Source organism: Mustela erminea, chromosome 12 (genome assembly GCF_009829155.1).
Source record: "Mustela erminea isolate mMusErm1 chromosome 12, mMusErm1.Pri, whole genome shotgun sequence".
In the NCBI taxonomy this organism is placed as follows: Eukaryota; Metazoa; Chordata; class Mammalia; order Carnivora; family Mustelidae; genus Mustela; species Mustela erminea.
The window spans coordinates 12,337,086-12,353,169 of NC_045625.1; the positions used below are offsets into that span (position 1 = coordinate 12,337,086).

Consider the following 16,084-nt stretch of genomic DNA (forward strand, 5'->3'; position numbering starts at 1 on the left):
ACCTAATTTAAATTCAACAAATATTCTGGGGTCCCTTATCAAAGTGGCAATACCATTCAAGGGGCTTTTGTAGGAGCAGCGGTGTCACATGATGGAAAGAGCTCGGAAATGTTGACAGAATGAGGACTTCCTTGCCAACCACCAGGGTAGCCAACCATGAACGGTTCATTCCAAGACACAAAGACAAAGGTGGGGAGAGGTCCTTTTTGACAAACTGGGTTGTCCCAGCAAGCTGTTGCTACAATAATGCACTAGTTTACTATGGCCCAAAGATCCGATTTGAAATATTCAACCAGATTCAATGTCATTGCAAGATAGGAGGTTGTTGATACCACTGACCTCAATCTGGAAGAGTCCACTATGTATAATGGTAAAAGTCTCCATGATTCTGAAGACCAGTGATCAGGGTTCAAATACCAACTCTGCCATCTCCTGATTATCTGACACTGGGCAGATCCCTCAACCTTTTGGCACCGGTTTCCTGAACTCTAAATGGGGCATAAAAATTGTACTTCTCTCATAGTGTTTTTAATGAGGATTCAGTGAAGAGTTTCTGAGAAGCACTTGTAACTGTGTCCTGGCATTTACAAACACCCAATAAATGTTAAATTATTTCCTTTTTTTTTTTTTTAAAGATTTTATTTATTTATTTGACAGAGAGAGATCACAGTAGGAGAGAGGAAGGGAAGAGATCACAGAGAGAGAGAGAGGGAAGCAGGCCCCCCGCCGAGCAGAGAGCCCGATGTGGGACTCGATCCCAGGACCCTGAGATCATGACCCGAGCCGAAGGCAGTGGCTTAACCCACTGAGCCACCCAGGCGCCCCTGTTAAATTATTTCTTGACTTTCTCGTATTAACCAAACCAACCTACTTTCAATTTCTTTAATACAGTCTGCTCTTTCTTGCCTCAGGACTCTGAGAATACATTTTTCTTTCTATTGAGAATGTCCTTCTCTATTCAGATAACTCGGGCTCCTTCTTTAACACGCAGCTGTAACAGCATCCAATCTCAGAAATCTTAACTGACCAATTACAAATCGGGAACTTATGAGCTCCCAAGGACCGTATGCACTCTTCTACAATAATCAGTATTTGCTGAACACTTCCTATAAGCAAGACATTGTGCTGAATGCTTTCCATAATTTCTTTGCTTTGGTTATCACAGTAACACTATGAATCATACCACTATTTTTTGGATGAGAAAACTGAGGACCAAACAGTATCTTGCTCAAGATCACAACAGCTCTTAATAACGGGGCCTCATCTAGCTAACTCTACATGGTCTTCACCATTCTACTTTGCTATATGGTTTTGTCCATGTTGGTTTACTTGTCTCTCCCTTCACACTAGGCTCTAGGCTCTTGGAAAGTGGGAACAATATCTTTTCTTTCTCTGTCTACAGCACCGATGAATCAGCACGGCGTAAGTGCTCAATAATGTTCTCGTGAGTACATGAGTGTGTAAATGGACAAATGAATGGAAAAGTGCGAGAACAAACACGTAGATAAATCTGTATCTAGACAACTATTAAAAGCAATCAACTACCTTGGAGATAGAAATCGCTGGTAGACGGATGGAGGTGTGAAAGGAAAAGTGCCTGCTGGCTCAGATAGTAATGAAAGAGGATATGGACGAATCTGGCACGGAAAAGACTGGCTAAGTTCAGTTTCACCCAGTCTCTTCACAGCCCCAAGTTCTACAGAGAACGTTACACAAACATAACCCTGAAGAGAAGGAGGCAAAGAGGAAATACCAACGGGAGGCCTTTTGAAAACGGATCTTAACTCAGCCTTCCTGATTTGCCATAAGATCCTTTGCCACAGAACTTGCAACATGGGCTTTTCAGTATGCAATTGCGGTGGTTCCCGTTCCCTAAATCCATATCGACATAATGCATCAAATCCTTTTCCCTCAATCTGTCCCCAGCGAGAATCTCCCTCAGCCTCATTCCTGCCACTCATTTTCTCAGAGGTTAACATTTAACAAATTACACTCCCAACCTCTTTCCAGGCCCATCATCTTTTTAAGTTCAACAAGAGTGGAGCTTGCTGGCTAATTTTAAGTATCACATTTCTCCCTGAGCTCCTCTCAAACTGCTCTCTGGTTTCGGCTGCAGAATGTTAACAGGCCAGAAAGCACAGGGGAGACAAAGCACTTTATCAGTTTCATACCTAAAATAATAAGCAAGTTTAAAATAAACAGTTGGGAGAGATTGAATGGCACGCTCTACTGTCAGCAAAGGCAGAAATGCCCCAGTCCAAAGGTTGACAAATGACGGAATGGTCTTCTGATTTCACATAGGATCTCGTCTCCCTGAACTCCGTGTGTTTCTGCTAGTGTTTACAAATGGAGCTGTATATTATTCACTTGATTTTATTAAGAACGAGTTCATGAAATATTTTCTAGTTTCCTTAAGAACAATCCCAAGCAAGGTGTGAGTAGCAGCAGCCCAAGCTCCCAGAGACACCCTCAGAGGGGGTCTCAGGCTTGACTCTAGGATGATGACAATTTCCAAAAGGCCAATTTAACAGCAATTGGATTTTTCCTGCCTGCCTGCACCATTAGCTGACAACTCACTTCTTCCATCACATCTGCAAACAGTTCTCCTAGACAGTTCTGACATTTCCCACTTAGAAAAGCCACTTTCAGGAAGTTATTAACCCGAACGGAATCTTCCTGGTCAAGCTCAGGGGTACAGAAATGCCTCAGATGGATAGGTTTGCAGCCACTTGGTTCCCAGTAAGGGATAAGAAGGGCCAAATAGGACACATTACAAAAATCGACCATCGATGTCAGCTACTTTGAGATTACATACCTAGAAGTGCTTAGATAGTATAATCCTAATAAAACCCTCATTTTTTGAGAGTGCAATTCCATGACAGCAAAGACAATGCCTATTTTTTGTTCACCACTGTGTACCAGCACAATACTTAGTTCACAGCAGACAAATATTTGCTGAATGGATGAATAAAGTAGTGTTAACTATGAGCCAGGCACTGTGTTCCAACCATTCCGTATGTTACCTCATTTATTTTAATACCCACCCCAAAGCTATAAAGTGGGAATTAGATGAGGAAACTCAGGACCAGAAAAGTAAAGTAACTGCCCATGGTGACCAGTAAGAAACAAGACTAGAACTGAAACCCAGCTCTGCCAAAGCCATGATCTTTATACTATGTCCCTCTGCAAAACACTGGTTCAGCCACTAACCTGGTGAGGTCCTTATATTGACAGTCTTATTGAAATTGTCTTTCAGTGCTTCCATCACGGACTTCATTTCTTCATCCACCTCTTCCAAGTTGATTATATCCTCAACCAAGGCAGCATTAAGATTCACTCTGGTTTGGAACTGTCCTTTCCCTTTGGCTAGGAAGTCAACAATTAGTGAATAAAAGAACAGCAGCATAAACAGAGACAATAAACAATTAGTGAAGAAGTGTCACTAAGTGCAGAGGAAAATGCCAAGTGTTAAAAAATTGTACATTATCAATGCCCTAAAAAAAAAAAAAAAGAGCCTACACTGATTGCCCACTACGTACCCAGCACTGTGCTAATCACTTTCTAAGATAATGGTGAAGGTACAAGCTTTAAATGAAACACCTCAGGTGAAAATCCTGGCTGTGATGCATACCAGTTTTATGACTTTGGGCAAGTTACTCTACTTTCCTGAGTATCAGGTTCCTTGCCTGTAAAACAGGAATAATACCTATATTGCTAGGTTGCTATGATACAAATTCAGTAATTCAAGTACCTAAAAGAGCACTATCCATATAGAAGGCACTCCATAAACGAATTCCTTATTTTTCAGAAAAATAAACAGAAGATGAGGAAGGTAAAGTGACTTGCCTAATTCCAAAAAGTCATGAAATAGTAAAGCCAAGATTTGGTCCCGGATCTGCCTATTTTAAACCCATGAACTTCCCGTTAGATTGTCTCTGAAAAATCTAATTGGAGACACAGAAAATACATTAATTCATTTTAAAATTAATACTAAGACAGAATATGCAAAGTATCTGACAGCTAGGACAGACAAAACGAACAACAGTAGTTGTATTATTACCACCACCAGTGGTAATAATAATGGCTTAGAGTTCAGAAAATCAACAGCAGTGGCGGCTGAATAAAATTCAATTTTATGCCTAAGCCACCACGGTGATTTTTCATATATGTTCTATATATATAGATCACTTCCATAAGTAGAACAAATATTCCTGCCTTTCTTCAGGGAAGGTGAGTAAAGGGAAAAAAGAATAAAAATATTAAGTAATACTAGCCTATACTTGTTAACTACTCAACAAACATTTATTGAGATTCATTCATAACAAATTTTATTGAACATCTACAGTGGGCTAAATCCTGTGATATTTGTACAGCACATTATAATCTGCAATGCGATTTAAAGTACATTCTTCTATTAAAGAGTAAGAGCAGCTCCCAGAGTTAGGAAGAACAGAGATTATTACTGTCCCCCTTGTACAGGGAGATGAGATGAGAAATCTACAACACAAATCATTTAAATACTTCCCCCAAGTACCAACCAGCAAACAGCAGCAGAGTGATTTTTTAAAGACATGTTACTTGCTTGTGTTACCATGCTTGAAACCTTATTGCTCTTAAGTTAACAGAATAATGGCTTAGAATTTTCAGAACTGATGAAAGATGAGAATCTTCAGTTTCAGAAATACAGGTTCCAAAGAGGATAATAAAATTCATACCTAGACATTTCTGTGAGTGCAGAAAACCAAGGACAAAGAGATCCTGAAAACAGCCAAGATAAAAGACAAGTGATCCATAAAGGATCAAAATTCAGAATAACAGCTAGAAACAATGGAAACGGTATCTGCAACTTCAGATATTTTTAAAACTAAGAATGCACATTAAAAATTTTAAGTTAAGGGGTGCCTGGGTGGCTCAGCAGGTTAAGCCGCTGCCTTCAGGTCAGGTCATGATCCCAGGGTTCTGGGATCGAGTCCCACATCGGGCTCCTTGCTCAGCGGGGAGCCTGCTTCTCTCTCTGCCTCTCCTTGCCACTCTGCCTGCTTGTGCACGTGCTCTCTTTCTCTCTCTCTCTCTGACAAATAAATAAATAAATAAAATCTTTAAAAAAAATTTTTTTAAGTTAAAAATTTTAAGTTATGCCTATCAATATTAGGAATGGATAATATGAGTGAAACAGTATACAGCCATGAGAAAGATCTACAACTACACAGAAGAAAATGATTCTCACAAACATAATGTTGAGCAAAGATGCCAGAATACAGAGTGTGCAGTATAAAAGCCAGATACAAGAATATACAGTACAAGAGACAAAACTAATCTGTACCATTAGAAGTCAGAATGATAGTTACCCGCCAGAAGTAGAAGGCAGGAATTTACTAAAGGGAGCATAAAGGGGACTTTTGACATGCTAGAAATGTTCTAGCTCTTGATCTGGGTGCTGATTACACAGGTGTTTTCAGTTTGTGAAAATTATCAAGCTGTTACCTATGACAGCTATACTTTTCTATGGGCGCTTTTTAATTTCTATAAAAACTTAAAAACAGAAATTAAGGGTAACTATTAAAACAATAAGAAATAAGATGCACAACTTCTAACTCAGCAGAAATGAAAAAAGAGAAATAAAGAAATTTGATTAATTTGATAGAAAACAGGGGAAAAAAGAAATGAAAACTATGATAAAGTACAAAATAAAATGATAGATACACAAATATTCAGTAATCACAATAAATATAAACAGACCAAGAATATCACTTAAAAGTTAGAGATTCTCAGTAAGCGGTTTTACAAAAACATGAGATTATAGAAAGTTTAATATATGGGAATGGAAAAATGATAACTCTGTATAATATTAAACAAAAGAAGGCTGGTGCAATGATATTAACACCTAAAAATAGACTTTAAGACAAAATGCATTATTAGAAAAATGAAGACCATCTCATAATGACAGTAAAAACAATTCACCAGAAAGATATTACAATTCTGAGCTTAAATATACCCCCATAACATAGCCTCAAAATTAATGGAATGAAAAGGAGAAACTGATCAATCTACAATCATACAAGGACATCCAAAATACCTTTCTTCGTAACTGATAAATTGAGCAAATAGAAAAAAGTAAATGGAAAATAGCCAACTCAATCTAATTGTTATATATACAATCCTGTACCCAGCAATAAAAGAATACACATTCTTCTTTTTTTTTTTTAAGATTTTATTTATTTATTTGACAGAGAGAGAGAGAGAGAGATCACAAGTAGGCAGAGAGGCAGGCAGAGAGAGGGGGAAGCAGGCTCACCACTGAGCAGAGAGCCCGATGCGGGGCTCGATCCCAGGACCCTGAGGTCACGCCCCGAGCCAAAGGCAGAAGCCTAACCCACTGAGCCACCCAGGCGCCCCTAGAATACACATTCTTCTTAAGCACACATGAACTTTATACAAAAAGACCATGTTCTAGACCATAAAGCAAATCTCAATAAAAATCAAAGAATCTATATCATATAGGACACATTCTCTGATCACAGTGGGATTAAACTAAATCTCCAAAAAGCATATATTTGAAAATTTTTAAACACTTCCAAATAACTCATGGACTACAGAAATGCCTAATGAAAATTTAAAATATTTAGAAAAAGACAATAAAAATCATATATACCTAAAACTCCTAGGAGGCACCTTAAGTTGTATTTAGGTAGAAGTTTATAGCTGTAGATTCTTATAAGAAAAGAACAAAGGTTGAAAATTAATGGACTGTCCAGTTCAAAGGATAGAAAAAAGGACATGGAAGAAAATAAACAATAAAGGACAGAAATCAATAATACTAAGAAAAAAGAGATCACCAAAATTAAAAGCTCTTCTTTATAAGACTTATGAAACAAACTTAAAAGGAAAGTAGACAAGTCAATATTAAGAAAGAAAAGGAGGAGACAGTTATCAAAACATTAGAGATTTTAAAAATCTTAAGCAACTATTATGGACAACTTTATGCCAAAAACTCTGAAAACTTAAAATAATGAAAAATTTCCTAAAAATATAGAATTTACTAAAACTAACCCAAGAAAAAAAGAGAAAATCTAAGCAGCATCATAATCATTAAAGAAACTGAATCTTTGATTTAAAGTCTGTCTACAAAAAAATAAATAAATAAAAATAAAGTCTATCTACATGTAAGACCAGGTCCAGATGATTTCACAGGCACATTCTACCAATCATGTAAAGAACCAATTAATCCTAACCTTATCAGACCATCTACTGAGATGTCTGATCACAGAGACACAGAGACAGAGATGACATACTCCCCAACTCACATTATGAGACTAATATAGTCTTGATACCAAAACCGGACAAGGATAATGCAAGAAAGTTATGCTCATCAATATCAGAGAGTTACATTAAGGCTAATTTCAATTAAAAGTATAGACTCAAAAACCCTAAATTAATATTAGCAAACCAAATCCAACAATGTACATACAGATTATGTATCAAGCAATGTACATACAAATTATGTATCAAAAGCAAGCAGACCTCATACCAAAAAAGCAAAAGTGGTTTAACAACAGAAAAACTACTGATATTGAGCCACCTCATTAACATATTAAAAAATTTTAAAAAATAGATGAGCAACTCAATAAATGCAGTAAAAACATTTGATAAAAACTTAATACTCATTCATAAAAGATTCTTAACAAGACAGGGACAGAAGATATTTACTTATAAAAGAAACTACTGAAAAAATAAGCAAACATAATTCTTTTATATATATAATTTTTTAAATTAACATACAATGTATTATTAGCCCCAGGGGTATAGGTCTGTGAATCGCCAGGTTTACACACTTCACAGCAATCACCATAGCACATGCCCTCCCCAATGTCCATAACCCAACCACCCTCTCCCTACCCCCCCTCCAGCAACCCTCTGTTTGTTTTGTGAGATTAAGAGTCTCTTATGGAACAAACGTAATTCTTGATGTTAACATATGAGAAGTGTTCCTGATAGAGTCAGAAATATAGTAAGGATGCCTACCTACTATCATCAGTCATGTTTATTCAAAGTATATTTGAGTTCTTAAGTTAATGCAGTTGGGGAGGGAGAAAGGGAAGGAGAGAAAGAAAAGGTATATGGATTAGAAAGGGGAAAAACAAAGTTATCATTATTTACAGATATTATAATTACATAAAAAATCCAAAAGAATATAAAATAGATCTAAGAAAAAAGTATTTCAAAGGTAGGGAAATTTTTCTAAAACAGAAAAAAAAAGGATGCCTGGGTGGCTCAGTGGGTTAAAGCCTCTGCCTTCAGCTCAGGTCGTGATCTCAGGGTCCTGGGATTGAGCCCACATTGGGCTCTCTGCTCTGCAGAAAGACTGCTTCTGCCTCTCTCTCTGCCTGCCTCTCTGCCTACTTGTGATCTCTAACTGTCAAATAAATAAATAAAATCTAAAAAAAAATTGTTAAAAAAATAAAAAATAGAAAAAAAAAAAGCACTATCCCTAAAGGAAAAAAATGACAAATTGGACATTAAAATTGAAAACTTTTGTTAATCAAAAAACACCATTAGAAGAGTGAAAAGGCAAGCCTACCAGCAATACGTATGCATGACAGAAGTCTTACCTTTAGAATATATTAGAACTCCTACAAATCCATTTTTTTAATGGGCAAAAGACTGGAAAGAGGATAAACAAAGAGCCAATAAACATAAAAGTGCTCACATCATTATCCATCAAGAAGCTACAAATTAAAACCACAATGGGATATAACTGCACACCCAACAGAATGGCTAGAAATATAAAGACTTACTATATTCCAAGTGTTCATGAATATGTGGAGCAAAGAGAAAGCTACAACATTTTTGGTAGGAGTGTACACTGGCCCAACCATTTTGGATAACTGTATGTATAGAAACTGAATACAGGTATCCTCGAAGACTCAGACTCCAAAAAGGTATGCATAAGGGCACCAAAATCCACGTACAGGCATGTTCACAGTAGCATTTATTTTAGTTGAAAACTGGAAGCAACTCAAATGCCCATCAACTACAGAAAGCATACATAAGTTGTGATATAAGCATTCACTAGGATACCGTAAAGAAAGAAAAATGCACAAACAACTACCACATGCAACAGCAGGGACAAATCTCAGATTGTTACCAAAGGAAGGCAGACACACAAGAATTCATACTGAGTTCAAAAAGGGTGAATCTAATCTACAGTGCTAAAGTCAATAAAACGTTACCCTTTTGAAGGGTGACAACCGAAAGGGACATGCGGGAAGCTTCCAGAGTATGAGTGATGTTCTATATCTTGATGTGGGTGATGGTTACAAGGCTGTGTTCACTTGATGAGAATTCTCTGAACTGTAACCACTTGCAAGTTAAGCACATACTTTCCTGCATACATAACTCAAAAAATTACTTTAAAAATATACATATGACCAAAATGATGATACCCCAGAAATACACCTGATAAAAGAAATGTGTAAAATCTCTATGAAGAAAATCTCACAATATGATTATAAATTTCATATATAAAAACAAAAGGCCAGAAAGAAGAAAATGAAAAAGTGTGTGCATATGGTGAACGGAGAGTTTTGTACTACCAGATTCAGGATATTATGACAGTGATTCAAGAATTTAGGAAGGAATTTAGTGTAGGGAGAGAGAATTCAACAAAATTAAGTGCTCAGAAATAAAATACATAAAAGAAACCTGACATGCTACACAGAAGGAAAGAAAGGGTTCATCAGTACCTGATATTGACACAACTTAACTACCCATTATAGAAGAGAAACTTAAAACTAGATTCCCAACCTCACAATATATTCAGCAATAAATTCCATATGGATTAAAAACCCATGAAAAGTAAAAAATCTTAAAAATATTTAGAAGAAAATATAGAAGAATAGCTTTAGGACCTTGGATAGGTAAAGATTTATTAAATAAGACAAAAAAGTACAAGTGATACAGAAAAGGACTAAAAAATATGACCATATAGAAACTTATGCTCAACAAAAGATATCATTAAGTAAAAAACAAAGCAGACAGCTGTGACACATATAATCGACAAAGAACTCTCACTGCTAACATAGAAAGAATCCAATAAACCTAAAAGAAAACGTCAAGCCACTGACTTTTTATTTAAAGAGGCAATCAAAAAAGATGAAAACTGAATATAGCCAATTAAAGTTGAAAAGATGATGTTTATGCGTTGTTGCTAATGCATGGGATACTGTGTGCACCTGAAGCCCACCGTTTCCAGTTCTGCCGTGAACTACATGTGACCAGGGACAAGCAACTTACAAAGGCATCTCGGCTTCCTCATTTGTAAACGGGGAGATCTGTACTTCACCAGATTAACTACAAAAATTTCTTCACTGGATAATTCTAATTCTTTCACTGGATAAAGATCAACTTATTAAACACGAGAATTAAAAAAAAAAAATTGGCACAACATACAGATTAAAAGTTGTTGCCACTATCACTGTTAATAGAATGTAAGTCTTCTAAGTATTAATGCTCTTTCAGCAACTTGTTCATTTTCCTACTAGTAGAAAAGGGAAGGTCCATAAGAAATGATAAAAGGAAAGCCAGCAGAAAAAATACTGAGCAGTGTATTTCCAGCCCCATCCTTGGGAACGGACGCCCTGACCCACCACTACAAAAAAGCAGGTGTGCCTGACAATTTTCTGTCACTCCATTCACTCAACATCTTTTGATCCATACTACGCATCGGGCCCTGTTAGGTACTAAACAAGATACAGACCCTATCCTCATAAAGTCTGGCATAGAAGACATATAACAAATAATAATTAATCTTACAATTAATTGATTAATTTAAGGGCTGTGCTAAGGCCGTCAGAGGTAAAATAACCGTGTGTATGAGTGCACGTAACAAGGGACCTGACCCAGTCTGAGAGGTCAGAGAGGGCTTCCATGAGGAAACGCCATTTAAGCTGAGACCTGCGGTATATCAAAGTCTCATTCTTGGATGACACAAACCATTAAGATCATCCATCTAAATCCACGGCTCTAATATCTCCTCACCCAACAAACTTCTGGTTTTAATTTTACTTCCAACATAGGTCTTGCTATAAGGAGAAAACACGTTGATCTCTGCCACAAATAGTCTGATTCGCTTGGCACTTACATCTCTAATTCTAAAACTAAAAGAAGGAAATCAGACACTTTCTAAGCAATGGTAACATAGGAGGCAGCATGGTAATGACTGAACAGACCTTCAGTTCTACCACTGTCTCTGTCACTCTGATAATCTCTTAATCTGATCCACTGAACTGAGACACCATCTCCTCATTCTTCCACAAGGGGAGAAATCCAGTACCCGACATCCCTTCCAGCGATGACAGTTCAAGGGCTAAATGTAAGAAAGCGGTGAGGAGGTCATATATCTCTACCTTTGGCTTTCTTGGTAGCAAAATGACGGATTGGTACAGCCGGGAGGGCCATGGATTGCCCACAGTCATTTTGTCTTCCACTCGCTGTCTTCAGTGTCCCTTCTGAAACAGGTCTGGTCCAGGCTGCAAGGGAGTTACAAAAGACAGGGTGGACCAAGCGGAAGCACCTTAAACCCAAGGCCATGACTGAAGACGATCCTTGTGAACATTCACTAAAAAGAGTAAGACAAAAAAGAGATCTAAGTAAAACAGACTGTATTACAACTTCAGAAAGTAATCTGTACCAATTATCAAGCAACCCCTACAAACTGAGCTATGTGCTAGGCAATTTACATATATTATCTCCTCCCAACAGCCATCCCAAGGAAATATGATGAGCCCCATATTACAGGATGAAGAGACTGAGGCTCACAGAGATTTAAGTAACTTGCCCACAGTCCGTAAGACTCCAAATCACCAGACTCTTTCTACTGTACCAAATGCCTCTTAGAGTACAGAGGAAACAAATGTGCAACAGATGAAATCTTTAATGAAGCTAATTAAACCCTTACAAGAGAAAAGGCAAAAAATCTTGATAAAGTTATACTATAAAGACACAGGGCAGAGCACTGAAAGAGGACTTTAAATTTAAAAAAATCATTTCAACAGGCATAAAATGACTGGAAAATTCACACGACAGCATTTAATTAAAATTTTCTTTGGTTCCTTATGCACTGATTACCAATTAGAATGCACTTTACTTTAATGTGAGTCTGAAGCACAGTCGAGGTTTGAGGTCTCCCATGTTACAGAATTGGAGCTCTGGAAAATGCCACCCTCCTCCGTGTTAACACAAGTTACACATTATACATCTAAGGTCTGACCATGAAAAGATGCTAGCGTCTATCTAATGTACAGCTAGCGTCTGCCAGGGATCTGGCTATCACTCAGTTAAAACCAAGGACAGTTCCCATCAAATACCTGGGAGCTACTATCTTTGAAAATCCATCCCACACCTCATTAAAACACAACAACAACAAAGAAAATCCTATCCTAAATGTTGATGCTGTAGAACTAAATTAGAGCATGTGCTCTGTGGCCAGAAAGACCTGGAATCCAATCCCAGCTCCATCATTGACTAAATGCCCCTAACTCTGCACCTCGATTTCCTCAACTGTAAAGAGGGGATAATTATAGTTATTTCTCTTTTTTTAAAAAGACTTCATTTATTTATTTGACAGATAGAGATCACAAGTAGACAGAGAGGCAGGCAGAGAGAGAGGAGGAAGCAAGCTCTCCGCTGAGCAGAGAGCCTGATGTGGGGCTCGATCTCAGGACCCTGGGACCATGATCCGAGCTGAAGGCAGAGGCTTTAACCCACTGAGCGACCCAGGTGCCCAATTAAAGTTATTTCTTAGGGTAGAGAAGAATAAATGAGTTTATGCAGGTAAAATAATCGGCACAGTGGGGCACCTGGATGGCTCAGTCTTTAAGCAGCTGCCTTTGGCTCCAGGTCGTGGTCCCAGGATCCTGGCTTCAAGCCCCACACTGAGGACCCCGCTCAGCGGGAAGCCTGCTTCTCCCACTCCTCCTGCTTGTGTGCCCTCTCTCCCTGTGTCCCTCTGTCAAAATAAGTAAAATCTTTTTTTAAAAAAATTGGCACAGTGCTCAGCAGACAGCAGGAGCCCCCAAAAGGGTATCCGTTGATAACTATCACCATTCCTTTCAAAAAGACTTTCACACAAGGGTCAGACACAATAAAGAAATCTTGCATGTCCTTATACAAGATAGTCTAGTCAGTCAGATCTGGATGTACATTTCAACTTTGGGCAGTTCACTTCACCTATCTGGCCACCACTTTCCTCATCTGCAAAATGAGAAAAATAATCCTGATCTTAAAATGAAATAGTAAGTGTATGGAAAACAGCTAGCACAGTGCCAGGAATATGATACCTGCTTAATGAATGCTAACTATCATTATCATTATTTCTTAAAAGAAAAGCAAATGAGCAGAGCAAAGGCAAATAATTTCTCCTGATGGAATATTTTTCTCCGAATGGAATTTTTAATAGCAAGGGATGCTAGAGATCAGTGATTAGTATATGAAGTTAGTAAAAACAAATCTGGATTAAAAAATAAATAAGTATCTTTTCCTCTTCTTTCATTATTATCAATAGCTGCTATTAACTGAAGACAGACCCAGGCTGCTTGCTTTACCTGTACATATTTCAGTCAATCCTCCCAATAATGCCACAAAAAAAGTGTAATGACCTCCATTTTACAGATGTAGAAACTGAGGTTCAAAGAGACTGTCACTATCCAAGGGCATGGAACTAATAGCTCTGCCCTATTTTGGCAAAACTGTTCACAAAATTTGGCTCTGAGTGAGGTTTCTATATCTAGATTTTTCTAATATAGCCAATGCCTAACCCACACTTATATCCAAATATGGCTGTATAATAATGTGGTTTTTTTTATTTTTTATTTTTTTTTAATCTACAGGGTCTCAATTTGGCTGCTCCATTTAAGACAGGTTTCCTGGTGTTCCTGTTGCAGGTCATAATACCAATCCACAAAGCAACAGGAAATCAAAATGGGTTAGAAATAAACAACCTTTGACAGAAAATGCAGCACCCAAAAGCAGACCCAGTTCATGTGAACCGGAAGACAACTCTATAAATAAACCACATTGCTGAAATGTTTTAGGCATAGATTTTAATTGCACAGAAGTCAGGAAATTTCAAAGTGGAAGTTCAATAAAGGCAGTCCCTTGGGCCCTTTACCTTAAGGACATGCATATTAACAGTGAATTAAAGTCGAGGAAAGGAACTGTTACAGGAGCCGCATCCAACAAAATTAACCACCCATACTCAGAAAAAAAATCTGTCAGGAAGAACCTGGGCTTTGGACACAGTGTTGAACTGGAATCCGGCACTTATTAACTCTGTGAATTTAGGTAGATCATTTTGCCTCTCTGAGGTAGTCTGCACCCCATTTTATGCTGATATTAATGAACCTTTAAAGAGATAATTATAACAATAATAACAAAACAATTGCCAACACTTACAGACTTACAAGTATGTGCCAGAAACAATTCCAAGTGCTACAATGCATACATGAACTCATTTGAACCTCATGATACCACTATGAAATAAGTACTGTCAGTATACCCATTCTACGGATGAAGAAATAAAGACACAGATAAATAATTTGCCCAGGATTAGATTTCAGGCAATTTAGCTTAAATCTGTGCTCTTAACCATTATACTATACTATTAACATACGTGAAACACTCAGAGCAATTACTAACATTATTATTGAAACAGTTGAAGTAATTCTTAAAACTAGTTGAAGCACATACTGTTTTTCCGAAGTTAGGGTGCTCAAAACGACTTTTTCTGTTTTCCATAGGTATATTTTAATTTTAAAAAGAACTAGATGAGGGATACAAAGCCCACTGTCCATTGTCCCAGCAACCTCTCCAAATTTGGCTGTATATTAGCTTACAATACACACATTTTTAATATTCTCACATTTCTCACATGTATTATCTGATAACTATTTGTGATTACCACCCACATTTTACACATAAGCACACTGATTTTTCATTTCCTAGAATGTTCCTTCTGCTTCAAGGTCTTCAAACATACTGCTGAAGTTGAATCTGCTTGGAATGATCTTCCCCCACCTCTTTAATAAACTACCTCCCACTTTTCTTTCAGATTTCAGCTTAAGCATCACTTTCTCAGAGGATGCCTTCTCTGGCCATATCCTCCAACCCAACTAGATCAAATGTCCTGTAGCCCATTTTTGTTAACACCCTACACTTCTTCATAGCACTTAAACAAAAATTAGCTAATATTTGCGTAGTTATCTGATCATTGCCTAATTCCCTCCACAAGACTATAACCATCACAAGGACTGATCCACGGTTGTCTTGTTCACTGCCATACCTCTAGGACCCAGCACAGTCCCTAAACATAGAAGACACTGAATACAAGTGATGAATACATGAATGAAAGTCTAGAAAGAGTAAGTCCTTGTCCAAGGTCACAATTATGGTTCAAGATTTGGAATCTAAGCTCAGACTGAAGGTCCTGGGATCTGCTTCCCCACGATGCTTCGATGATCTCTTGGTTTGCCAGATTTTCCACATATAGAGAGTATGTTCTCTAAATTCAGGGCCATGTAAAGGTGTTTATAGCAACTGACTATATAGTATCTGACTATTCACAGTATCACAACTGTAGTATAGAATCATGTTCCTGACATAGCCAAAGGAGGATAAGACACTTTAACAGGTAGAGAAAGAGCTTTTGCCTAAGAGCTACAAGGTATGAATCCCAATATTTCTATTTCCTCTCTCCTGCCAACCATCTTCTATAGATTCATAACCACCTGTACTCAAAAAGCATTTGTGCCAGTTCTACGACCAACATATGACTTCTGTCAAATCATTTCTCCCACCCAGGTTGTGTTTCCTCAACTGTAAAATGAAAGGTCAGACCAGATTCTGAGTAGTGCAAACGGCACCTAAGTTAGAGAAGACCTGGAAAAGAGTCTTGGTTCTAACACTTCCTCGATATGCAACTTGCATTAGGTCGAACTCTCTGGACCTCAAATTCATCTGTAAAAATGTAGATGACAATACTATTTGCCAGGGTTACCAGGACGATAGAATTAGATAAGGGCTGCAGAAA

At 37.7% G+C, this 16,084-nt stretch overlaps 1 protein-coding gene across 3 annotated transcripts in view; it reads right to left on the reverse strand.

Moving 5' to 3' along the window:
* Positions 1-16,084, reverse strand: part of MRRF (mitochondrial ribosome recycling factor) — a 54,854-nt gene that overhangs the window by 38,055 nt on the left and 715 nt on the right. For all 3 annotated transcript variants that reach the window (XM_032306930.1, XM_032306929.1, XM_032306928.1), the window contains exons 2-3: positions 11,406-11,617; positions 3,211-3,366 (exon numbers count right to left, since the gene is read on the reverse strand). In XM_032306930.1, the coding sequence (XP_032162821.1) occupies positions 3,211-3,366; positions 11,406-11,617 (368 nt within the window). The remainder of the gene's footprint in view (positions 1-3,210; positions 3,367-11,405; positions 11,618-16,084) is intronic.